Source organism: Erinaceus europaeus, chromosome 3, assembly GCF_950295315.1.
Source record: "Erinaceus europaeus chromosome 3, mEriEur2.1, whole genome shotgun sequence".
Taxonomy (NCBI): Eukaryota; Metazoa; Chordata; class Mammalia; order Eulipotyphla; family Erinaceidae; genus Erinaceus; species Erinaceus europaeus.
Window position 1 is genome coordinate 168,924,903 of NC_080164.1, and position 25,420 is coordinate 168,950,322.

The 25,420-nt window shown below is 38.8% G+C and overlaps 1 protein-coding gene across 3 annotated transcripts in view; it reads left to right on the top strand.

Annotated features, from left to right (window-relative positions):
• The window catches only part of PPARGC1A (PPARG coactivator 1 alpha), an 883,428-nt gene that overhangs the window by 742,194 nt on the left and 115,814 nt on the right, over positions 1-25,420 (top strand). For 2 of the 3 annotated variants that reach the window (XM_007523877.3, XM_060188270.1), the window contains one exon: positions 20,243-20,422. In XM_007523877.3, the coding sequence (XP_007523939.1) occupies positions 20,243-20,422 (180 nt within the window). Of the gene's footprint in view, positions 1-13,091; positions 13,657-20,242; positions 20,423-25,420 lie in introns of those variants that run through there. The other variant, XM_007523875.3, reaches the window with a different exon arrangement.

A 25,420-nucleotide genomic window follows, 5' to 3' on the forward strand; every position in this document is an offset into this window, starting at 1 on the left:
TGTGGTGACAAAAAATGAATTTAATTTAACATATATTTAATCACTTCTTATTTTTATCATTAGGACTTCAGTGTTCTAGAGTGACTTTTTCAAATAGACAGGCTGAGGGAGAAGGTGGAAGGTAGAAATTTAAAAATTAGCACTATTTTTTTTCCCCAAAGCAGTAGAGGTCTGGCTGGAACATGGGTTGAATGCCTGACAAAGCCAGTGAGTCATGTGAGCTGCTTTTTAAAAAACTTTAGTTATTTGTTTTCCCTTTTGATGTCCTTGTTTTTTTATTGTTGTTGTAGTTATTATTGTTATTTTTGATGTCATCATTGTTGGATAGGACACAGAGAAATGGAGAGAGGAGGGGAAGACAGAGAGGGGGAGAGAAAGATAGACACCTGCAGACCTGCTTCACCATCTGTGAAGCGACTCTCCTGTAGGTGGGGAGCCGGGAGCCCAAATTGGGATCCTTGCGCTTCACTTTTTTGATCCAAGACAAATTTAGTTTTTTTAAAAAAAATTTAATTATCTTTATTTATTTATTGGATAGAGACAGCGAGAAATCGAGAAGGAATGGGGAAGATAGAGAGAGAAAGAGACAGTCAGAGACACCAGAAACACTGCTTCACCACTGGCAAAGTTTCCCTCCCCCTCCCCCATAGGTGTGATCAGGTGCTTGAACCTGGGTCCCTGCGCATGGTGACATGTAACATGTGCACTCAACCAGATGCACAACCACCTGGCCCAACAAATATAATTCAATCAGTCTTTTATTAACCCAGTAGATCTTTAAAATGGTATAGTCATGTGTAATCCATACAGACTACTGAAATGTCTCCCGTTGGATTGTTCAAGCCAGGACTGAAATCCTAATATGTTTTCCATGTATAGCACATCTTGACTTTGACTAGACACGTACCAGGTGCTCAGTAGGCAGATGTGTGCTGTGGCTGGTGTATTGTAAAGCACAGCATTCAGTTTATATGCCAAGTTATCAGTATTTCATTTCACAGAAAAGAAAAAAAAATCCTTGCAAGAAGAAAAAAAAAATCCTTAAATATCTAAGTCAAAATATAATGTATCCTTTATGCTATTTTATCCATTTAAAAAGCAATTATATGATTGATCGTATATTTGTGAGAAGAATGTGCATGCTAAGACAATTTACTTGATAGGCCACTGGTGGCAAAATTGACTTTATATTGAATTGTTTTGCTTCTGTGGCTTTATTTTCCATTCTTACCCCATAGATAGCATCATTTTAAATCATGACTTGTTACTTTGTGGTTCCTCTCACATTTGCAAACTGTGGTATCATGTCAGTTTCTGTGCACCATATGGATGTCTTGTTTCTTAACGGAGAAACTCTTAAAAGACTTTTGGCTCAAATAACTTTTGTGGCCAACATAATGGAAACAAAAACTGTTTTCTGCACTAGCTGCTTCTGGTATTTTAGAGGCAGGGCCAGACCAGGGCTGGTATAAGGCTGGTTTTGCTTTTCTTCAGGTAAGAGAGAAACTAACAGGTACTTGTTTTTTTGTTTTGTTTTGTTTTGTTTTGTTTTGTTTTTACTGCTTGGTTGGTGGTTCTCTGCAAACACACATAGAAAGTCAGCTTGAGGTAAAACTTCAAAAGGGAGTCCGCAGTGCTTTGTTTTCAGATTCTCCTACTCCTTCTCTTTCTTTTTCCTCTTCCAAGCTGAGAAAATAATTATATTTAAAATACAAGTATGCTAGTTATTAACATTTTGTGGTTATTTCTCTGTCTTTTCTTTCCCTTTATCTGCTTTTATGGTTTGTATTTGATACTTGGTGTTAAAGCACAATGTGAATGCTGGAAAAAATGCATTTATCTTAAAGTTTCAACTCTAAGACCCCTTAAAAACCTCTAGAAATTTTCATTAGCTAAATATATCCAGGCAATGAGCCAACAGTTATAACAAGAAATAAACTACATTTTTTTTTGATCCATCCAACCACCCCTAAAGGGAAATGGGGAGATAGCATAATAGTCATGCAAAAAAAAAAAAAAAAATTCATGATTGAGGAGCCAATGTCTCAGGTTCAATCCCTGTACCACAATAAGTGAGTGTTCTCTCTCTCTTTAAAATAAAACAAAATTTAATATGAAAGAGAGAGATGTCCAGTGCTGTCTTTGGTTATACTTATGAAAAGTCCCAACAAACGTAACATTGTAAGAGCATCCATTACTATTTCCATAGTTTTTATCATAAAAATTATTAATCACTTTGTTCGATTTCATCTAAAACAAGCCCACAGAGATAAGATATATTATTGTAATACCAGTACATGCAAGCAGACTATCATTCTCCAGCATTTTTGTTTTCATAATACTCAATGCTGGGTATTAAAAGAGAGAAGACAAAGAACATTCAATCTGAAAATACCCACAGAAGAGTGCCAAGTTGAAGTTCCCACTTGGTTCTCTTTGTAAGGCTGTTCAAAAGGTTAGGTGTGGTCTATTTTTAGGTCCACTGTCTGAAAATGACTCTAGTAAGAAACATGGCAGAAAGTTTCAACTCAGGAGATGTCAGAGATTTTTGTTTTGCAAAGAGGTAAGAAAAGAATCTATCCTGCTCATCTGCCTGGGGCCAAGTACAATCCTAGTTCTTTAAAGAATAGTAAAGCTTTGGTCTTGTTTAAAAGAGAAATTCTTGTCCACTGCCTTTTGGAGATTCTTTCACAGATGCAGAAATCTGGCTTTCTTTTGTTGGCTTTCTAGTTGTTCCTTTTCTGTGGATGCAGGGAAATCTGAAGTTAAGTATGTCAGGCAGGAGAATTCAGCACGATCAACTAGCAGTCTGTGAGACTAGCTGGTGACTTACCAAGGCTTTGTCCTTATAGAGGTTTATCATTTACCTGGTCTTACTTTGCTTGCACCATTGTCACCAAAGTTCCCTCTCCAAATTTTCTATTAGGGAATTTTGTGAATCTCCAAGAAGCCAGGTATTAGATGGTGCTGAAACATAGACCTTTTATGTCCTGATAAATAGAACTTTAAGTATTAAGAAAAGAGCTGAGTAGAAAAGTCCTTTATCTCCCAGTGATATATCATCTATCCTGTGATATAGCTTTGTTTTAATTTGCTGATAATTCCATGATAAAAATATTTAAGACATATGACCTTCCTTCTCCCTTACACTATGCAGAAATAGCTCAGGTGATTCCATGCAAATTACAAGAGAGGCAAGGTATCCTTTTTTAAAAATGTAACCAAATATTGCCAAATAGAAATATATTTTTAATTGAAGGGGATAAAGTGTTCTGATATCAAGAGGCAAAAGGGTTTAAGACTCTGTTTTACTAGCTATTGTAGACTTTACTTTTATTTCTAAAAGCCTGAATTTAGAATACATCCTCTTTTCTAAATCTGAGTGTCGTTAAATCTTTACTTGTGGTAAAACAAATAACCTATCGCATACCAGATTGCTTTGATATGCAGAAATAAGAAATAGTCATTATGGGGGCCTGGCAGTTGTGTACCCGGTTAATCACACATAGTACTAAAGTGCAAGGATCTGTGCAAGGATCTGGGTTCAAGCCCCCACTCCCCATCTGTAGTTGGGGGGCAGGGGGGATGCTTCACATGTAGTGAGACATGCCTGCAGGTGTCTGTTTTTCTTTTTTCCCTCTCTCTCTCTCTCCTCTCTCAATTTTTCTCTGTCCTATCAAATAAAATGGAAAAAAATGGCTGCCAGGAACAGTGCCTTCATGGTGGCATCACTGAGCTTCAGCAATAACTCTTAAAGCGAGAAAGAAAGAAAAGAAAGAAAGGAAGGGAGGGAGGGAGGAAGGAAGGAAGGAAGGAAGGAAGGAAGGAAGGAAGGAAAGAAAACTAGACATTATCACATCAGCTGTGTGTTTTGCACCCTAACTGGGAATGTAAGGACTTGGACTTGCATATGCCTTATGCTACTGAATCTAATTTCATTGCAAACAGGTTGAGGAATTGTAGTTTGTCTGGAGGTGACTACCTGCAGCTTGTCAGACACCCCATATGATAGACGTCGATCTTTTCCACAGTCAAAATGGGTGCTTGACAGGATTTCTCCTGTCTTCTTTTCTTTTGGAATGATTGAAAGTTAAACGTCCATCTGCTAGGGAAGTGACAAAACTGTGCTTTTTTAGCTGAGTTGAGCTCCAGTTACCTTCCTGGCTTTCCTCCCCGATCCTCAGTGCTGTTGAACAATGAAGCATGTAGGTTCACGCTGAACAAAGAAGTCTTCTCAAGTTGACCATCTCTGTCATTCCTAGACACACCACTATATTTGAGACTTGACAGGGATCTTAGATATAATTGCACTGTTCCACTGCCACTGACAGATAAGGAAACTGAGACTCAGAATCATTCAGTGAATTGTCCAGAGTTGACCTGTGGTCTGATGCCATCATTCATTTTTTTTTTTTTTAATCTTCCGTCTACTTTTTAATTTTTTTTTATTTATAAAAAGGAAACATTAACTAAACCATAGGTTAAGAGAGATACAACTTTGCACAGTTCCCACCACCAGAACTCTGTATCCCATCCCCTCCCCTGATAGCTTTCCTATTCTTTAACCCTCTGGGAGTATGGACCCAAGATCATTATGGGATGCAGAAGGTGGAAGGTCTGGCTTCTGTAATCGCTTCCCCACTGAACATGGGTACTGACAGGTCGATCCATACTCCCAGCCTGTCTCTCTCTTTCCCTTGTGGGGAAGGGCTGTGGGGAAGTGAAGTGGAGCTCCAGGACACATTGTCGGGGTTGTATGTCCAGGGAAGTCTGGTTGGCATCACGCTAGCATCTGGAACCCTATCCAGAGAATCCCAAGTCACAAGCAGCTGATTGTTGGAGCTCAAGCCAGCTGCTGCTTGCAAGTCGCCATCTTGCCATTATTGATTGGGGACCTGTGTTCTTTCTATCTTTTTTTGTTTGTTTGTTTTTTTCCTCCACTCCGAGCAAAATCAGGGCCCACCAATGAGCTTTCCTTACTAGCTAAACTGGAGTCCCTTGTGCCTACTTTAAATTTCAGCAGCTTGGCCTTGATTTCAGTCTCATTACCACCACTAACCCCCCCCCCCCCCCCGCCCTTAGCCTTTCTTGTGAAAATTTTTCATGGTCAAAGTAGTGATCACCCAAGTGTAGAAAGTGAGGATTTGCAGGAAAAGTCTCACCAAGCTCTACAGGCTGATTAACATGAAGAGGTGCTGGTCATACTTTCATGCCTGTGATGACAGTCAGCCATCCAGGCAGAGGCTGTGAGCCAACCTCTCATGTGATATGCGGAGGGCCCAGAATGAGCTGCCTACAGAAGAAGAGGGTTGCATGTGACAACATTTACACAGGTGGCTCCACATTTAGGAACAGATTGTGTTCCAGAAGCTTACTTGCAAATTTCTGCTTTGAAATTGGGATAGCATTGTCCTTAGTCAATGTTACTTGTCTCTAGTAATAGTCTATTATCTCTATCACTCTCTATTTCTCATATATATATTAATGAGAGAAAGAGATACAGAGACAAAGAAACAGAAAGGAAAATCAAAACACTGCTCAGCTCTGGTTTATGGTAGTGCTGGGGTTTGAACCTAGGACCCGGAAGTCTTTGGCATGAAACTCTTATACTATCTCTCCAGCTTAGGGAGTCTCATCTCTAACATCCCTTTCTTTGATCCTCATTGAACTGTGCCTTCTAGAATTATCTCCTATGAAGATAATCTCTTTCTTGAACATTTTCTCAATTCTTTATTTTTTACATTGAATTAATTCATTAATTATTTTTAAATAAAAGCAGAAAAACATTGAGAGGGAATGGTGAATAGAGATAGAAAGAGGAAGAGAGACACTTGTAGCACTGCTTCACCACTTATGAAGCTTCTATCCTGCAAATGGGGACTGAATCTTGAACCTGGGTCCCTATGAATGCTAACATGCACACTCTACAGAGTGGACCACTATCTGACCCCCATTTTCTCAATATTTATTTATTTGTTTATTTATTTATTTTATACCAGAGCACTGATCAGCTCTGGTTTATGGTGGTGCAGGGGAACTGAACCTGGGACTTCAGAGCCTCAGGCATGAGAGTCATTTTGCATAAGTGTTATGCTATCTACCCCCACCCATTTTCTCTATCCTTAAAGCATTTGCTTTTATTTTCTTTTTTGGTTTATGCATTTATATTCTATTAAATGCTAGAAGGGAAGAAAAATGTTCAAAAAAACTGTATGTGTTTGCCTAAACTGAAATCCTCTTAATCATATCAAGGAGAGTTGCTTGTTTGAACTGACATTTTTGGTACTTAAATGAGGAAATTTAAAGTGGGGAAACATAATGAAGGTAGTTGTGGCATTTGGGCGATAGTGGTTTGGGCTAGAAGTTGATAACTTCCCTTTGTTTATAATTCAGGGATCAGAAGTTTTTCTAAAAGTGTCATGTAGTAAATTCTCCCAGGGTTGCCCTTGTTAGCCTGAAATCCTGAGATGAATAGCTACTAGACTTGGTATGATAGATAGACATGGCTGTATTTTATTTTATTTTATTTTGTGTTATTTTATATTATGTTATTTTTTTTCCTTTTTTTAATGCATGGTAAGCAATTAAGACTCCCATTAGATATCACAGTCTGTTTTACCTCTCCGTTAAGAAAACCTAACTCTAGGTCTGAATATCTCTGTATTTGTTTCAGTGATGAATAGTTATTATTCTCCTTTCTAGTAGAAAAATCAAACAAGTCTATCACAGAAAAATTAAAAATTCCAAAATGGTACATCTACAAAGAAAAGTTAAAGCCACTCATGTCAGCCAGTATTAACATCTAGTTAAGTATTTTTTTTTTTTGGTCATTTTTCTACTTAATTTTTTTTTAATTATCATTATTTATTGGATATAGACAGCCAGAAATCAAGAGGATGACAGAGAGGGAGAGAGACAGAAAGACACCTGCAGCACTGCTTCACCACTCGCAAGGTTTTCCCCCTGCAGGTGAAGACCAGGGCCTCAAACCAGGGTCCTTGCACATTATAATACATGCGCGCAACCAGGTGTGCCACCACCTGGTCCCCCATTTTTCTACTTCTTTTTTTTGGAGTGTGATATTTCTATGTAAATTTGTTGATTGTGAATATTTTTCCAACATAATTTTAAATGTTAATTTATTTTAAGTACTTCTCACTGTACTATTAAAGGCATTATTGCAGTAGATTTTTTAGTAAATATTTTTTTAATTATCTTTATTTATTGGATAGAGACAGCCAGAAATCGAAAGTGTAGAGGGGGAAAAGAGACAGAGAAATACCTGCAACACTACTTCACCAATTGCAAAGTTTTCCCCCTAAAAGTGGGGGATGGGGGCTTGAACTTGAGTGTTTGCTCACTGTAATGTGTGTGCTCAACCAGATGTACCATCATCCAACCTCTGCAATGTTTTTTAATGATAGTATTGAACATACCTGCATGTACATACTTATGTATATATATCCATATATATATCTATATATACTTCCATGCACACACACATACACAGAAATAGAGAAAGATACAGATGCATTCGCTATAATGTAACTAGTCCATTAATGCTGGTTATTTAATCAGCTTTCAATTTTTCAATAATGTGAATAACATAGTATTGACAGCTTTCACATCAAAGATCTCCACATATATTTCTCTGTTATTTCCTTAAGATGAATTTTTAGAAGAATGACAGTCCACAGATATGATCATTTAAAATATTTTTATTCATATTTCCTGCTTGTCTTCTAGAAAGATGTGTGCCTATTTGTAACCCTACCAGTAGTAGTTGACATCTACTTTTGATTAAACTTTTAATAGGAAGGTTAGTATTAGAAAAAAAAAAAATCTCCCTGGTAAAGAATTATTCCTCAAGAATCCCGTTTCTAGATGGGTTAAGAAATGTAAAATAAGACTTTATGTAAATGATCACAAACTTTAGCTTGAACTTTTTTTTAACTGTTTTAAATGATAATTTAATTCCTCTCTATAGCACCCACCTTTTTAGGATATATACACATTAGAAAAAAAAATTCAACTATCAAATACTAAGGGAAACAATCTATAACAGATACAAAGGCAGAATAACCAAAAATCTGTTCATGGCTTTTCTGTTGGGATTTAAAAATGAGAAAAGGAAAGAATTAAAATAAAAAATAAAAAAATAAACTTTATTTATTCTTCCATTTTGAGTTGAAAAATGCAGTTTTGTCCCCTGAAATAAAGAAAAAAGTAAGCTCAGTATTCAAACTGAAACTGAGGATCAAGAGAACTGTTAGACAGCTTGCTTTAAATTTTTTTTTTATAATACTTATTTATTCCCTTTTGTTGCCCTTGTTTTATTGTTGTAGTTATTAGTGTTGTCAACATTGTTAGGACAGAGAGAAATGGAAGGGGAGAGGGGGAGAGAAAGAGAGACACCTGCAGACCTGCTTCACTGCTTGTGAAGTGACTCCCCAGCAGGTGGGGAGCCAGGGGCTCAAACTGGGATCCTTACAATAGTCTTTATGCTTTGTGCCACCTGAACTTAACCCTCTGCACTACTGCCCAACTCCCTACTTTTAAAATTTTAAAGTCTGTATCTCAATCTTCTCTGATCTTCATCAACTTCAGCTGGACAGAAATAAATTTCTTACTATGTGGACTATTGAATCACTGAAGTTCAGTACCACTTTGTATTTTAAAATGGCACAAAGTTTAATAAAATATAATCTGCTTAGTTTCTGTTTCAGTTAAAAAATTGCTAATTAATCCTATTTCATACCGTTTGTCTAAATAACCAGTAACTCACTGAATTACATGAATTAACCTGAAATAATTAAAACAAATAAAAACATCTGAAGATGCACAGATATGACAGTTAAATATCAGACAAGTCTGACTTCAAACAACTTTTTATTATCTCTTATCTGTGAGTCTAATAAACATACTCTTTGCTTTTGTTTAGACTAGCCCAAGTGATTATACCTTAGATAAATTGTTCTGTTGCTTTTTGTTCTGATGTAAAACTGTCAAAAGCAGATTTTGAACTCCAGCTTAAAATAGACGTTCACTTAGGAGCAAAGTAATGATCTGCAGAGGGTATTTATTTATTTATTTATTTATTTATTTATTTATTTATTTCTGTAGATAGGAGCCACTTGCTGCAGTTACCTATCACTTCTAGTTTGTTAAAGACAAATTAAATAAGTGAATGCTAGGGGGCATTAAATCTGCCCAGTGACTCGTCTTTGTTTCCCCAAAGGTACTTTGTTGACAAGACAGTTTTGTATAAAATCAGATTGAATTTTAGGATGTCTGCAGGCTGGAGGTCTTTGCTGCACCTTCCCCTGCTGCCAGGTTTTGTTCCCTGAGAAGACTGAGCTGCAAACATGTCTCTGAGGCTCTGTGCTTGCTCAGACACTGGTTGGGTGTGAGGATCAAGTAGCCCCTCTCATACTTGATAGCAAGTAATGAATGATTAACTTTAAAATCCAACCAAATCTCAACAGACCCCTCTCCTTTCTAGACGAATGCTCCCTCTGCAGACAAGCAGTTTCTCCAGGAGTATTGTTATCCAGTAATGGAGATACTTTCTTTCTTTTTGGGGGCGGGGGGATATAAAATTGCCCCCTCCCCAGGGGGCGTGTCTCTGCTGTGCTTTTGGTTGGGGATTAATAGTCTTCTTTTGTGTGAAGCTTGAATAATTCCTAAAAGGATTTTCAGAGAGTTCTATACACTTTTCGACTACTGTCTAACTCTTGCTTGTTCTTATATTTTCTGTTATAAAATGGGCACACAGATCATCTTTATTGGGTAGTTCTGAGGAATAAGTTGATTACATTATAGTACATAAGAATTTAATCATGATGATCCGATTTTTTCTTAAAATAAATCCAACCTTAAATTGTTTGTTGTCACCTAAAATCAAATGGAAAAAGACACACCTTTGTAAAATGATGACATCAAAATCATTCCCCTTTGACTTTGTTTACTTGAATATTTGACTAGAAGGGATTTACATTTGAATTTGATACCTGGAATGGGGCAATTATCTAAGATATGAAAGATGAGAAAAAAATAAAACCTTTAATTTGAAGGAGACACTGGGAAATGCACCCAGATTTAATATACTTCATTCACTATTTTTGTTACAGAACTGAACTGTTCTTTTTATTTACTGATTTTTACTTTCCATCTCTATGAATAGATTCTCCTGCTATCATCAGTGATAGAGCCTTGAGAAATGTTAACAGAACTATGGGAGGGGTGCGGAATCCAATGTTCTCTGAAGATATGGAATGTTATGGGCACTCAACTGATGTTAATAAGTACCTCTGTATTGTTGAGACAAAATAGGGTTGACTCTGGTCTGAAGTGTAGTGGGTAGGGAAAGGACTTTGTACTCAGAAAGGGTGTGCTTTAAGAAAAAGAGGACCCGAAGTATTAAGCACAGTTAATTGTTCTTTCACAGTGAGTTACCCTCTGTTTTTTAGGTCTGTCACCCCCTACACCCCGTAAAATTCTCAGCTTCCTTGTGCCCATGTCATAAGCCTTCTTGTCAGTCCTTACAACACTTGGCTTGTGGACACAGTAAGGTTACAATAGATCCTTGCTGACTGATAACAAACACTTGGAAATCTTGGAGGCAGAGTGGATGAAGGGCTGCAAGGGAGGAGGAAGAGAAAATTAAAGGAGGCAGAGGGAGAATTAAATATAGCAAGTATCTGGGAAAGCAGAAAAGAGCAAGGCTGGTGAACAACTAACAGTTGACATTCTCCGCAACAAATAAATAAAAACAAATAAATAAAAACAAATAAATAAATAAAAGCAAACAAATAAATAAAAACAAAAACTGTACAGAAGATAATTTTTGAATCTAAAGAGCTAATGAACCAAATTATGAGACCTCTAAAATATTCCTCTCATTGAAGTTATGATTTGGAAGCTTTCATACAAAAATAGTTAAAGGTACTCTAATTTGTCCTGAGAATCTATTTAAGTTTTGATTCGTACAGTGATGGGATTTGCAATTGGGTGGAGGGGTAGAATGCAATATGCTGTGGTTTATAATTATTTCAGTGTTTTGACTCTGAACTAGTTCGCCTTGTGGGATAGGAGGGGGAAAAAAAAAAGCACAGATACTATCCATTTCTGCTTTCAGTGTTTGTGCTGATTTGATTAAGAAAAGGTCAAATTAGATGACAAAAGTCTAACCTGGAAATTCCAACAATACAGAACAAGCAGGTTAAAGTAGAGAAAAAGAACAATAATTTAAAATATCTTAACATAAAGAACTTCCTCGAAATGTGTTGGTAGGATTAACTATGTCTTTAGTATATAAACCTAATTAGTTTACATGTACATATGTAAAATTGATTAAATGGATTCTTAGCATTTGGCTAGCATATTTTAAAAGTATCAAAGAATGTCACAACCCAGGCATCACTTGACAGTAATTAATCAACATCAACTCTTATTGGTCAAGTGGCAAATATTTTTTCACAGTTGACGGCATTGAGGGTAGAGTTAGTGACCTTCGCCCTAAATTTTAATAATTTACTGTAGTTTTACATTAAATAAGAATGTAATAGGAAAGAAAATTAGTGTTTCTTGTGGGGAGTGCAAAGTAGTGCCACTAATTGCTAGTATAAAAGCCTTCCCAAGGCTGTATTTTCCTGTTCTTTCTTGATGTTGAAGACTAAAACTAGGGTAATTTTCCACTATTTGTAAGAAGGAGAGTAGGTGCCAGTGAAATGTATTCAGCTGACTTCAAATGTCAGATCTTCTGGTCTTTTTTTTTTTTTTTTTTATGCCCTGTAATGACAAATTGTCAATTTCATCACATTATTCATAAATTTACTTGCAACTTGTTGCAGATATCGGAGTAGACATGTCCTTTAGAGTACATGTGGTCTGAAAGCAAAGCAAAGAAAAAGACAGTTTCTGATTTTTTTCTTCACTTTAATATTGGAGAAATTATATATTTAAAATATATTAGAGCATAATGCTGATGGGTGTTTTTTTTTTTTTTTTTTTGCATAAAGAGATGGATATCAGAGAACACATCAAATTGACCTTACAGTAGACTAGGCATTTCAATAAATAGTGCCTGAAAATTATTTTGGAGATACCTAGAGATTTTTTTCCCCTTAGATAGATTTTTATCAAGGAAGAGAGCTGAGCTACTTTAAAATACCTATTATGCATTAAAATCAGACAAAAATGCAGTTATGAAACAACATGCCTATAGACAACCCTGGAACTTGGAAGGGTTAAGTCCAGACCACTGTGGTGTTATGGGAAGCAACACCTAGTACCTTGAGTTTGTTGTGTATCCAATATGTAGTATCATCATAAAACAGTTGCACCTGCACTAACTCTCATTGTTTGGGGGTAGAAGCTGAGGAAATTAAAAAAATAATAATTCAGGAAACTCAAGAAATGAATATGCCTGCTGTTAGCATGCTGGTATCCCCCCCCCCCCCCTCCGCTCCCCTGTCACTCAGGTGGATATGGTGGTAGATCTGGAAAGCAAAAGCTGCACATACCAGGGATCTTGGGTTGCAATTTAGTGTTTATTCAAAAAGGCACCAATAGGCAGTTGTAGAGGAAATGTATGGAAAAAAAAGAAAAGGGAAAGAAAAAAGCAGCCTGGAAACGAGGCTGATCTGGGCAGCAGCTGAGACTGTATTTACTAACACTTGTTTTCTGGGAGCCTATGAGAGAAATGGAAAACATTCGGGGGGGGGGAACCTGAAAGGATGGTGTTTTGTGGCTTGTTCTCCTTATATGGAGCAAAAGCAAACTGCAGTAGCACTTGAGAGGAGCTGGTATTCCTTCCTGCCACAGGCACAGCCAGCGATGGCTGGGTGGAGGAGTTTGTTTATACCTTAACAAATGCTGGCTGTTGTGTTGATTAAACAAGCAGAGAGGGGAAAAAAAAAAAAGAATAAAAAGCATTCCATTCTCTGCTTTCCAACACTCCCCCAGTTTGAAAATGTCTCATCAAAAAACGCATCATGCAATAAGCTCTAGTTTTAGTCCCAAACTGAGCTACAGTCCATTTGGAGATCTTAGATTTCCTGCCTGGAGGGAGTACATGTTTTTTTTTTTTTTCTTTCTTCTTATTTACTTATTTATTTATTTTAACAAAGAATATAGTGACTGTCAAGAAACGGGAGAAAGCTTTGGCACTTGTTTGTTGGGGGGAAGGAAAATAAATTAAAAAAAGATTGCAGGAGATTTGAGTTATTATATGGTCAGGGCTCCGTTTAGAGTCTGTGGTATTCAAAGCTGGCTTTAGTCACAGCATGATGCTTGAAGCCTCCCAAAGCCCAAGTGTTTCCTTTCTTTCCGGTTTTTTTTTTTTTTTTAAACGTTACTTCAATGAGGCAGAGGGCTGCCTGTGAGTGACGTCAGGAGTTTGAGCAGTGAGCTGCACAGGAGAAGGGAGGCTGGGTGAGTGACAGCCCAGCCTACTTTTTAATAGCTTTGTCATGTGACTGGGGACTGTAGTAAGACAGGTGCCTTCAGTTCACTCTCAGTAAGGGGCTGGTTGCCTGCATGAGTGTGTGCTCTGTGTCACTGTGGATTGGAGTTGAAAAAGCTTGACTGGCGTCATTCAGGAGCTGGATGGCGTGGGACATGTGCAACCAGGACTCTGTATGGAGTGACATCGAGGTGAGCTGGGGCTGGGTTCGGCACTGCAGCCAAAACTGAAGCTTCCCCTCGCGCGATGCAATAATTCTTGGTGGGCGGGGGTTGGGGGTGGGGTGGGGAAAAGTAGCCGGGGCTGGAGGTTTTTGGAAAAGAATCTGTCTTATCTTTACTCCAATAAGTTTGCTATTTTAAGGTGGTTCGGAGATGCCTTGAGCAAATCAAAGCTTAGCTGCTGTCATCAGTATCTGTTGCAGCTGGAAACTCTTTCCATGTGCCTTTGGCTCTGTTTCTACTCATATGCAATATTTATGCTCTAAGATATTGATATGAATCAGAAACTGAAGTCTTTCCAGTGGTGTTTAGTGGCCCGGTTGGAAAAATGCCATTTCTATTTATAATAAGATGAAGATAAAAATATGAAAATGAATGTGCTCAAATATAGTCAGGTTTGACTCTAGTCTGGATTTTTTTTTTTTTTCTTTCTTTCTCTCTCTCCTTTCTCACTGTGTTGATCAGACTGAGAACTCAGAAAATCCTTAATAATCCTGCCGGTCTCTTTCAGATTGCTTTTCCCACTGAACTCAAAAACAACCAAGCTGATTCCTTTCAAACTCCCCTGCATGGTTGAAAGATTTGAACAGCAAATATAGAAAATAATACTCCCCACTCCCAGTGCACGATTGTCCATTTGTGTTAGAGGCAGGGAAGCCAATGGTTAAAATCTCTCTGTACCTGGAGCCCGGAGGGAGAATAGAGTTTCTCTCTCTCTCTCTCTCTCTCTTTTAGAGAGAGAGAGAGAGAGAGAGAGAGAGAGACTGCACACTGTTTGAGTAAAAATAGACAGCAATACATCAATTGCAGTCTCTGCTGGCTATATAGTTCATAGAGTGGGAGAAAAAGCACGCCTTTTCCTGCTAATCTCTGGAGTCTGGAGTGACTAGCTAAGAGGTGAGGGGTAGCGGGAGGAGGAGGACCTCTGACATGTTTGTATTCAGTACAATGGAATGTTCCCTCAAAGTTTGGGCAACTTGGGAAACTTTCTGTGGACTCTTGTGAGATAGACCCGAATTGAATTGCACGGAGGAGCTGAGCGGCTAACAATGCCCCTTGGCACTGGACTGTGAGTGCTTCCTCTGGGTGGCTCGGGGGCACATAGGGTAAGGGGGTGGATCAAGTGCCACACGTGATTTGATTAAATAAGATGTCCATGTGGTGCAGCGATACACATCTAAAGAGAAAATAATTTGGCTGAGGCTGTCTGCAAATGCATTTCCCCTATCTAGTCAGGCATGCCCTGGCTTCTTAAAACTCTGCTAGGTTTGCAAACGCTGCCTCGGTTTTGCCCTCGCCTGCCTTTGGCAGGTCAGGTCGCATTTGTGGGCTCTAACTGTTCTTATCTTGTTGTGATTTCACGTGAAGGCAGAACCGATATGGATAATTCAGAGCCATGGTAGCTATTATGAGTCAGGCTCGTAAGTGGATTCAAAGTCCTCATTTTCTTGGAGGAGCTGAAGTGTCCTGGGGATGCCTATCTGCCTGGCACAGGGGCTCTCAGATGCTGTAGTTTCATTTTGCCAACGTGTTTTATTCCGGGTCCTGTTAGTTGATGGAGGAATGAGATCGTATAGAAATAAAGAAGAAAACTTTTTTTTTTTTTTAATTACTGGAGTCTCTGCAGTCATTCACAGTTAGGCTTCAGCACCCTGGAGAACAGTGGCCCTTTTGATGACATTTTCCTTAAGGAAGTGAGGTCTGCCACTAAGTGTCCAACCCCGGGATTGAGCTGTCTGCCACTGGCCATTCCTTCCTCCCCTGCTTCGCAGGCAGCAACAGCTAGGCACCCTGCCTTCGCCGCAGTAGCTTTGGGAATCACCTCCACCAGACTGAAATATTACGAGCAGCAGGTAGCTCGGGCCGCTTTCATTTTTTGAATCATTAATGTTTGCTGTCATCCTAAAACGTATTATGCCCTTTTGCACATGATGACAGGACAGCACGTTGGTTAATAAAGATCTCTATCAGTAGAGCTACTCAGAGTCCCTGGTGTTTCACAGTCTGATGAAGGTGATGTGCAATAAGGTTAGTAAGATTGATAGAGACAATTCACATGACATACTCTCCACTGAGACTGTCACTCTTTACTGGCCCTCCTCTGCCCCCTCTCCCCAGTCTGGACTCTTTTTCTTTCTTTTTTTTTTTTTTTTTTTTTAAGAAGTAAGATTTTTTTTCATTAATATAATTAATGTGGCCAAGTCTAGTCTTTATTCTCTCTCTTTAAAATTTACCATCAATGACACTAAAAAAAAAAAAAGGTTAATGGAGGATTATATTTAATTATAATGATTCATTATCATTAGTGCTGTTAAGCTAATTTATTGTCTGCTCCTTAACTAAGAGAAAAGTCTGTTGGGGTGAAATAATGTACAATAATTAGACTTTTGTGTTTAGTGACTGCTTTCTCCTCTTAAATCTTATTATAAAATCAAGGCTACGGTCACAAAATAGCTGTCATAGTTGCAAAGAGGCAGTAGAATGTGTCTCTGTAATTTCAATAAAGCACACCTGTTACAGATATATAGGGAAGCAGTAAATATCAGCATGTCAGATGAGGACAGTTACAGAGCCTGGACTGTTAAGTCTGACATCACTCAAAGGCCAAATATTAGTTAATAACAGGAACACTTGCCACTGCTAATGTGTTTTAGATTATCAGGATAATCCCAGTCTAGAAACACTAGTTTTATTAGCAGTAATTATTGGCAAGAGCACACACATTTTTCAGTAATAATACAGAGAAAGAGGGGGAAGGAGAGAGGGAGAGGAAGAGGGAAAAGGAAAATAAAGGAAAGGAAAGGAAAGGAAAATGTGAATTACAAAATAGTAAGATGCAGAAAAAAATTCTGGTATTTCAGTGCATTTTCAGAAAGTTACTTAAGAATACATACATGTGAAAAGTTTAAAGGTTTTGAACATGTCATGCCAAGAGGGGTAAGGAGAGAGAAATTGTGTGTGTGTATGTGTCTCTCTCTGTGTGTGTGTGTGTGTGCGTGTGTGTATGTGTATGTGTGTGTGTGTGTGTGTGTGTGTGAGAGAGAGAGAAAGATATTCAATAGTCAATAATCAATAGGACACTTGAGCATTCCAAAACACTATCTCTAAGATCTGGTGTCCATAGCAGGAAATCAAGCCAGATGTAGAGCTCCTATGTTTTCTAATGTTATTTTAAGTTCTTATTGTTTATACTTTTATATGAGTTATTTATTTTTAAATAAATAACTCATATAAAGAAAGAGAAAGACCAGAATACCACTCAGCTCTGATTTATCGTTGTCCCTGGAATTAAACCTGGAACCCCTGGGGTCTCAAGCATACAAATCCTGTGCTGTGACATTATTAAACTCTCTCCCTGACCCTTTTCATCGTTTCTATTTTTAGAAGTATCCCTCAGTGGACTCCTAGTGGGTTTTATACTATTGAGAAAGTTATTCCCTTGTCTCTGAGTTAGTAGGGTTGTGAAGTATGAATTTTTGTATTTAAGAAGTTTGAAGTGTGAGCCTGCATGTTATCTGGGAGATGTTACATGCCCAGTGACATCCCCACATACTGCACCAAAACAAAATTCCTTTCGCCTAATCCCCCTTTATAAATGTAGTTGGCTCTATCAGTTAGTAAATGTGGGTGAGGTCTAATCAGAGAGAGGGGGAGGAGGAGGGGAAGGGGGCAAGGGGGAAAAGGAGAGAGGGGGAGAGGGAGAGAGAGAGAAAGAGAGAGTAATAAGTGATCAGGTGAGAGTGGAGATGGGAAAGGCTGCCCTTTGCAGACTCACTTCTATGCCTGCAATCTGGGATCTCACTGGGCCCTGGTGGCCTCAGGGGAGGGTCACACTGATGTCCAGACTCCTCCCAGCCTCCCCTCCCCTACTTCTGACTGCCTCACCCCACCCATTCTGACTTCTCAACTTCTCAGTGTGGTGCATCCCATCACGCTGCTGCATGTGACCCGTGTAATGTAGCCTGCCAGGGATGACAGGGGTGCTGGATGAAAAAAAGAAATCTGCATAAAACTGATCCCGTTCAAAATCAAAATGTCAAGCAGAATCTTCAGCTTCATGCCCAACTGCTGCTGGGATGAGGCCAACTCTGAGGTCTCCACCCTGACCTTGGGAGGCAGGGCTCTGAGGGTGCTGAGCCTGGCTGCTGGTAGACACCTGGGCTTGCTGGTGGAAAGGGGCCTTATGGCTGTGGTATCCTCCACCTCCTTGCAAAGGAAGCTTCTGTAAAGATTTTCATTGCTCCCAATGAGAGATCAGCACTCAGCTAGGAGATTTGAAGTTCAAGGCCACCTTTACATTAAGAGGAACATTCACTTTCCTCAAAGAGACACAGACTGGGATAACGGTGGTAAGTTCATACACTCAGAAGGCCTCAAACTCTGAAAGAAGGTGGAAGGATGTGCCAGTTGAACTCTAAGGATGCACCTTGGTGTCTAGCAGCCTGGCATGGCTGTGAATATATATTGAATATATATAAATTCTCAATATATTGAAATCATTTAAAAATTTTGAAAGAAAAAAAAACTTTCTTTTTTTTTTTTTTTTTTGTTCTCTGGGGCATTGCATACCCATGCACTGTTACACTGCTCCTGGTGGATGTTGCATTTTTTTTTTCAAGGCAGGCAAAAGAGCTCATTTGGATAGTGTGTTGCCTTGTCATGTGCATTACTTATGTTTGAGCCTGCCCCCCCCATTGCATTGAAGAAAGCTTTGGTATTGTGGTATCTCTGTCTCTCTGTCTCTCTCTCTCTCTGCCTCTCTCTCCATTCTCTTTCTCTGTGTAAATTTTTTTTCTTTAATTGAAGATAGAGGCAGAGAAAAAGATAGAAGAGAGACATCATGACACCACACCACTGTTTCTGGATCTTCCTTTGCGCAGCCATGCATGTTATTCTTTAAAAATTTTTTTAAATTAATTTATTTATTTATTCCCTGTGATGTTTTATTGTTGTAGTTATTATTGTTGTTATTGATGTCATTGTTGTTGGATAAGACAGAGAGAAATTGAGAGAGGAGGGAAAGACGAGGGAGGGGAAGAGAAAGATAGACACCTGCAGACCTGCTTCACTGCCTGTGAAGTGACTCCCCAGCAGGTGGGGAGCCAGAGCTCAAACTGGGATCCTTATGCTGGTCCTTGAGCTTTGCACCACCTGTGCTTAACCCGCTGAGCTATCGCCCGACTCCCACATGTTATTCTTATGTGGTATCGGGGTGTCAGATTCTTAAGTGTGGTAAAGTGAGCAAAGTGTGAGCTCTTATGGATGGGTTAGCTCAGGTCCTAGAAAATATTTCTTTTGAAATAACTTCTCACATAGTTTAGGAATCTGTGAATGGTAAAACTCTCTCTCTCTTTCTCTCTCTCTCTCTCTCTCTCTCTGTGTGTGTGTGTGTGTGTGTATAGGACCTATTTTTAGATGTCAGGGAATGCCAATCTATCTTTTTCCTCTATTTCCCCTCTCCCTGTTTCTCTCACACATATTTCCTGCATGCCACACATAGTAAAACCTCTAAGGATGGCATATAAAAATGTTTTTGTCCTTCATCTCAAGGAACTGGCTTTTGACTTAGAGTGGAGAGATTCCGGAATCTTATGGAAAGCTAAGTAAGGGTAAATGAGTTAAATAACAATTCAAGGGAAACAAAGATAAGACAAAGGACTGCATCATTAGTTGCTAAATGAATTATATGGATTATAATGTTTAAATGGAGCATAAATGGAAAGAAGAAAAAGTTTTCCTAGGGAATCGGGCTGTAGCGCAGTGGGTTAAGTGCAGGTGGCGCAAAGCACAAGGACCAGTATAAGGATCACGGTTCAATCCCTGGCTCCCCACCTGCAGGGGAGTCGCTTCACAAGCGGTGAAGCAGGTCTGCAGGTGTCTATCTTTCTCTCCCCCTCTCTGTCTTCTCCTCCTCTCTCCATTTCTCTCTGTCCTATCCAACAACAATAATGACAACAATAATAACTACAACAATAAAACAACAAGGGCAACAAAAGGGAATAAATAAAATAAATATAAAAAAGATATTAAAAAAAAGTTTTCCTAGAAGAGTCCCTATATTCTATTTTTTTTTTTTTTTTCGTTTAGAAGTTGTTTCTTGTGTCTCCGTTACTTGTGATAGCAATTCCAAAGTGAAGCCACATGTGAGTCTGTCCCTCAGAGGATTATGCTCTAAAGAGGAGGGAATGAAACCTTGCATAAGGCCACCAGAAGACAGTTTGATAGTGCTGACTACCAAAGAGGTAAAGGTGAACGCAGTTGTGTTCTAACTGGAAGAATCCAAGAAACTTACATGGAAGCATGAGCCATTGACCATGATGAATTTGGAGACAGAAATGTGGATGGGCTGGTGTAGGCAAAGCCTCTAGTGGAAGCATATGAATAAAAGAATTGAGGATTTTTTTTTTTCCTAGTGACTAAAGCTCTAGAAACCAGCTTTGGTGGTGGTGTCATTGAATTAACCAAGCTTCATTCCTATCACATGCTATTTCAGTGTAATAAATTCCTGGAGTTAATGAAAACTCTCCCCCCCCCCCCCACTTCCGCTCTCCTGCAGTGTGCTGCTCTGGTTGGAGAAGACCAGCCACTTTGCCCAGATCTTCCTGAACTTGACCTTTCTGAACTCGATGTGAATGACTTGGATACAGACAGCTTTTTGGGTGGACTCAAGTGGTGCAGTGACCAATCAGAAATAATATCCAATCAGTACAACAACGAGCCTTCAAACATCTTTGAGGTAAGGGCATTTCTTGATGAAAATTAACTTATCAATATACTTAGCTTGGACCACACTAACAGGAGTATTCTCCTGAAAATAGTGCAGGGTTTGATATTGTTATCATTATGACTTCTTTTTTAATTTATTTATTGGGGAATTAATGTTTTACATTCTACAGTAAATACAATAATTTGTACATGCGTAACATGTCTCAGTTTTCCATATAATAATACAACCCCTACTAGGTCCTCTGTCATCCTTCTTGGACCTGTATTCTCCCCCCCCCACCCCCACCCACCCCAGAGTTTTTTACTTTGGTGCAATACTCAAAAGATTTTTATCATCATTAGATGATTCCTATTTTGTGGGAAAACAACTTTTGGAAAACAAATGGATTTTTTTTTTTTTTAAAGAGTGACGGAACTAATGACCAACAACAGAGTGCATTAAACTGTGTTGAAATTCTAAGGGATTGTGAAAGATTTAGCAGCAAAGAAGAACAAAAGTCTAAACCTGTTTATTCTTGTTTACTTCCCATAGAAAAGGTACCTAATATAAATTACCGTAAAAGACCCATATTTCTCTTTCACCAAAGGTTAAATATCTTCTTGTTGTCTTATAAAGGAGGTGATTCATTTATTTTGCTATTATTTTATTTTTATCATACTTCTGATTATTTTTCTATGATTTCTAAAGTCAACTACTCAAATATCTACTTATGGAATAAGTGACATAAAATTTTCTTTCTGTACTGAGAATTACCTCCTGGACTTTAGACTCTTACTATAATTCTACCCTACAGTAGTGTTGCTTTAAGAAAAGGATTTTTTTTCTCTCACACACAAGATCAGTACCCATTTACTTGCAAATACATAATTTCTTATAGGAACAAACATTGAATGAGCATTCTGGCAAGTGAATTAAACAAAGATCGTCAAGTCAACTAGTTTTCAGTATTACAGAGCTCCACACAAAATATTTTCCATGTACATTTTAATCTAGGAGCAAAGACATTTTGTTAAACTTCAGTGTTAGTTGTTTGATGTCTGCAGTCATTAAGAAAGCCAATTTTACAATACTTTATTGAGTGTTTCTAGCACCACATATAAAAGACAATGAATAAATGCTTATTGAGTCATTAAGAAAACCAATTTTTTCAATATTTACTGACATTTTTTTTCTCAGCACAAACACAGAGACACTGTTGAGTAAACTGTAGCTGCGTATTGAGTGAATGATGGAGATATCAATATCCATGAAATAATCACAGTGCAAAATGATGGCTGTTATTCCCCAGATAACTTACTTACTGTCTGAGTAAAATTCCCATCTTTCCCCTTTTACATATGTGGACACTAAGTCTCAGCGCGCCTGAATGATTTTACCTTAATCTCACACTTGATAAATAAAGGCCTGGGATTTGAACTCCAAATGTTATCTGACTTCAAGGTTTACCTCATTGATAAAAATAGCAGAACAGTGAAATTGGGTGACAGCCATCCTTTACAAAGATGTGTCAGGCTACTTCTTTGCTCAATATATTTAAAAATAGAACAGACTCTTTCCTTTCAGTGTGGGTTGACATGGCAGCAGGGATAGCTGGTGGTTGTAGTTCTATAGACAGCTAAGTTTTTTCCTAATGTGCCTGGAGCCTTAATTGGTCTTCAAAGAGAGCTGAAAGGTTGTGGAGGTAGGACACAGGGTAAGAACTCAGGTGGAGGAAACACGGAGGGTTTGTGGTTAGTTATACTTTCCCAGGCTTCTCAGCCAGGTCTCAGAAAGTTCATGTGAGGACTTGGCTGGTTAGAACTGGTAAATTGAACATTCCTCATTCAGTACACTTGTCAGGTTACAGGCCCATTTTAAGTCATGCTGCATTAAATAAACAGTCCTTTTAAAAAATGTCCATCTTTATAGACCTTTTATCTAAAAATCAGCTAGTCCATATTGGGTGAATGCCATGCACTTTGGGAGTCACTAAAAGGTCTGAGGTTTGGTGCAGTAGTAGTCTTTGTCTTTGCCTTACTGGTGGACAATTGCAAAAAAAAAAAAAAAAAGGCAACTTCCCCTATGACCTTGTTTCTTTCCTCTCTTGGTATCTGCAGAAGGCATGTCACATTTACATCTTCAGGAGACTAGGTTCAGCGACTAATTATCTGTGGATGCTTAAGTGACAACACAACCAAGGTGTTCCTTTTGCTTCCCTTTATAACTTTCTACTAATGATAGAATTGTTTCCAATGCACTCATATACAAAGTTCATTTAATTGTATCTCACATGATGTCCTTTTCAGCCAGAGATTCCCCACTGCAGGCAGTCTTATCCCTCCCTTGGAGATATTTGTCTGTGTCTGGATTCTTGGGACTGGGGTCAGGAGGATGCTACTGGCATCTAGTGGGAGAACATCAGAGATGCTCTGGACTAGCCTGTGTTGCACAGGAGAGCTCCCCGAAGCAAGACCCACCTGAGCTGAAGTGGCAATTGTGCTGAAAGGGCCTTGAAACTGTTTTAAAACAAACACACACACACACACACACACACACACACACACACACACACGAAAAAAAACAGTTCCAATATACCATGCAAAGTAGAACTGATTAGATTTTGCAGAGAGGAAAGAAAAGGTAAAGATGCAGGATGAGGAGCAACAGAAGTATGCCCAGCATTTTCAGAATGGCCCTGATCAGGAATTCTTTTAGAGACAGAGAGCAAAAGGGAGACTATTTCAAGAAGACCCCATAGCATTCTTCTCTGTTGTCAGAAAGTTTATTCTTTTCCCTCTATGCAAAAAGAGTGAGATCCTGTGTAACAATACAACCTAGGCTTCCTAGGTATTTGTGTACAGCCAAGACATTTTTCTTCTTTGCCCTCTAGTGTTAAACTCAGACTTTTTTTTTTTTTAAATCAGGGGAAAAGGAAAGTGTGTTTTGAGCAATGGTGAAATTTTAGAATTGTTCCTTCCCCTCTGATCTAACCTTGAATGACCTGTGGCCTGGGGGTAGCCGTGGGGGGGGGGGTTGGGGTGAGGTGGGCAGGGTGTGTGTGTGTGTGTGTGTGTGTGTGTGTGTGTGTGTGTGTTTGTGTGTGTATTTTCCCAAAGCATTTCCCTGAAGCTATTTGTCAGGGCCTGTGCCTTTAAGCCTCTCACAGTGGACTTTCACCTGGGCTCACTTTCTTCCAGTTCTCAAAGCCCTACCTCATCACATTTGAGAAGGCCTTGTACTTGAGCAAGCCAAACAGTCACGGTTCCTGCCACCTCTGATCTGCCAATAACAAGCATTATCTACCTTCGGAGTCCCAGAGTGAAGGAAGGCACTGAGTAGTTAAACACTTTTCTCTGACTCAAGTAGCATGTTGATGACACGGCTGGAAGTGGGCCACGGGATCTCTGAATGCTAATCAAACTAGACAGAGAGGGGACATTGAGAGCTGCAGATCAGATCATACAGCATAGAATTTCAGGTGCACATGGAGTCTTCCAACGTGGGGCTCTTCAACACATCTGAGTCTAAGCTTAATTTTTATTTCACTGGAGTAAAATAATAATAATAAAAAAGACATTGAGTGGTTTTCTGAGTAGGAGCCAGATGTGCAATTGTACATGCTGGTTGAGTAACTAGGCACACAAACACCCTGTTTGCTTGCTCAACCTGTGTTCAAATGTGTGAATGCAAGTGGCCAGGTATCACTCAGAAGCCACTGGACGAAAGAGGACATGAGGCCCATAGGTGTAGCCTTTGGTGAATTGGATCCATGTGTCAGAGAACAGGATGCTGTTCCTGGCCTGACTCGTAGCAAGATTTATGTTTCAGAATATTGCAACACAACTTCCTTCCCCGTGTGGCCTTTGTGCATTGTTTAAAGGTGGAGAATAAAGGACTTTTACAGCATGGCAGTGTGTAAAGATGGGTGGCATGTGGTTTAGTTTAAATAGCATGTTGGCCCTTCTGGGTCACTGTGGGCCACCTTCTCCCTGCATTATTTGAACATCTACTTTTAATATCTCAGTGATAGGACTGAATGAGCACTTTTCATTCATTCCAGCTACTTGGGGTTCTTCTTTTTTTAGATAGAGACAGAGAGAAAGAGTGAAAAAAGGTCACAGCACTGAAGTTCCTTCAATGAGCTGAAGGCAGGGCTCAAAGCTGGGTCATGTATGTGGCACTGTAGTGCATTATCCAAGTGAAATATTTCACTGGCCCACCATCTTTGGGATTCTTTGGAACCTGTTGAGTGAGGATGTTATTATTATTATTCCTAATATGCCATTGGATCTGCTTTGGCTAGCAGGAAGAACTCCCAGCTGTATTCAGCACCCACATTGGTATTTGCTGGAAGTCTCAATAAGTTTAGACACTGTAAAATATTTTCAGAGTACATCTTCTGGGGGGGAGAATTTTTCATTATCTGTCTCTATGGTATCCTGCTACACACCACCAAGACACAAAGAGGTGGAGACTGTTAAGAATACTTGATGGTGTTGGTGTAAAGAGAGATGCTTTCCTATTTCTTCTTTTGATTTTCTGTTCATTTTCTAAAATGAGCATCTATTAAGTGCTTATCAAAAAGTTAAAACCCAATTTTGGTTATTCAAGAGACCATATGCCTTTTGAGAGCAAGGGTTCTAGGTGTCTTGCTCACTCAAGTTTTATTTATTTATTTATTTCTCCAGTCTTTTTCTTAGAAGACGGCAGAAAGTCAGTAGTCAGTGCATAGTTACAGAATAGTGACTAGGTTGATCACTATGTCTTTACTGATGGCATAAAATTTGTTCTCTAATTTGCAGAATACATATAAATCAAAAAGGATCTGTCACTTATGGAATTTGACATTTAATTTGGAAAGACAAATAAAGGCATAGAAAGCAACATAAATAATGCAATGTATGCTTATGTAGACACACATATTCCTATATGTTAGCAATTGGAAAGCATTGTAAGACTGGGTATATGCATATGCATGTACATTTATATAAACAGAATTATGTATATCATATATATATAGATAGATAT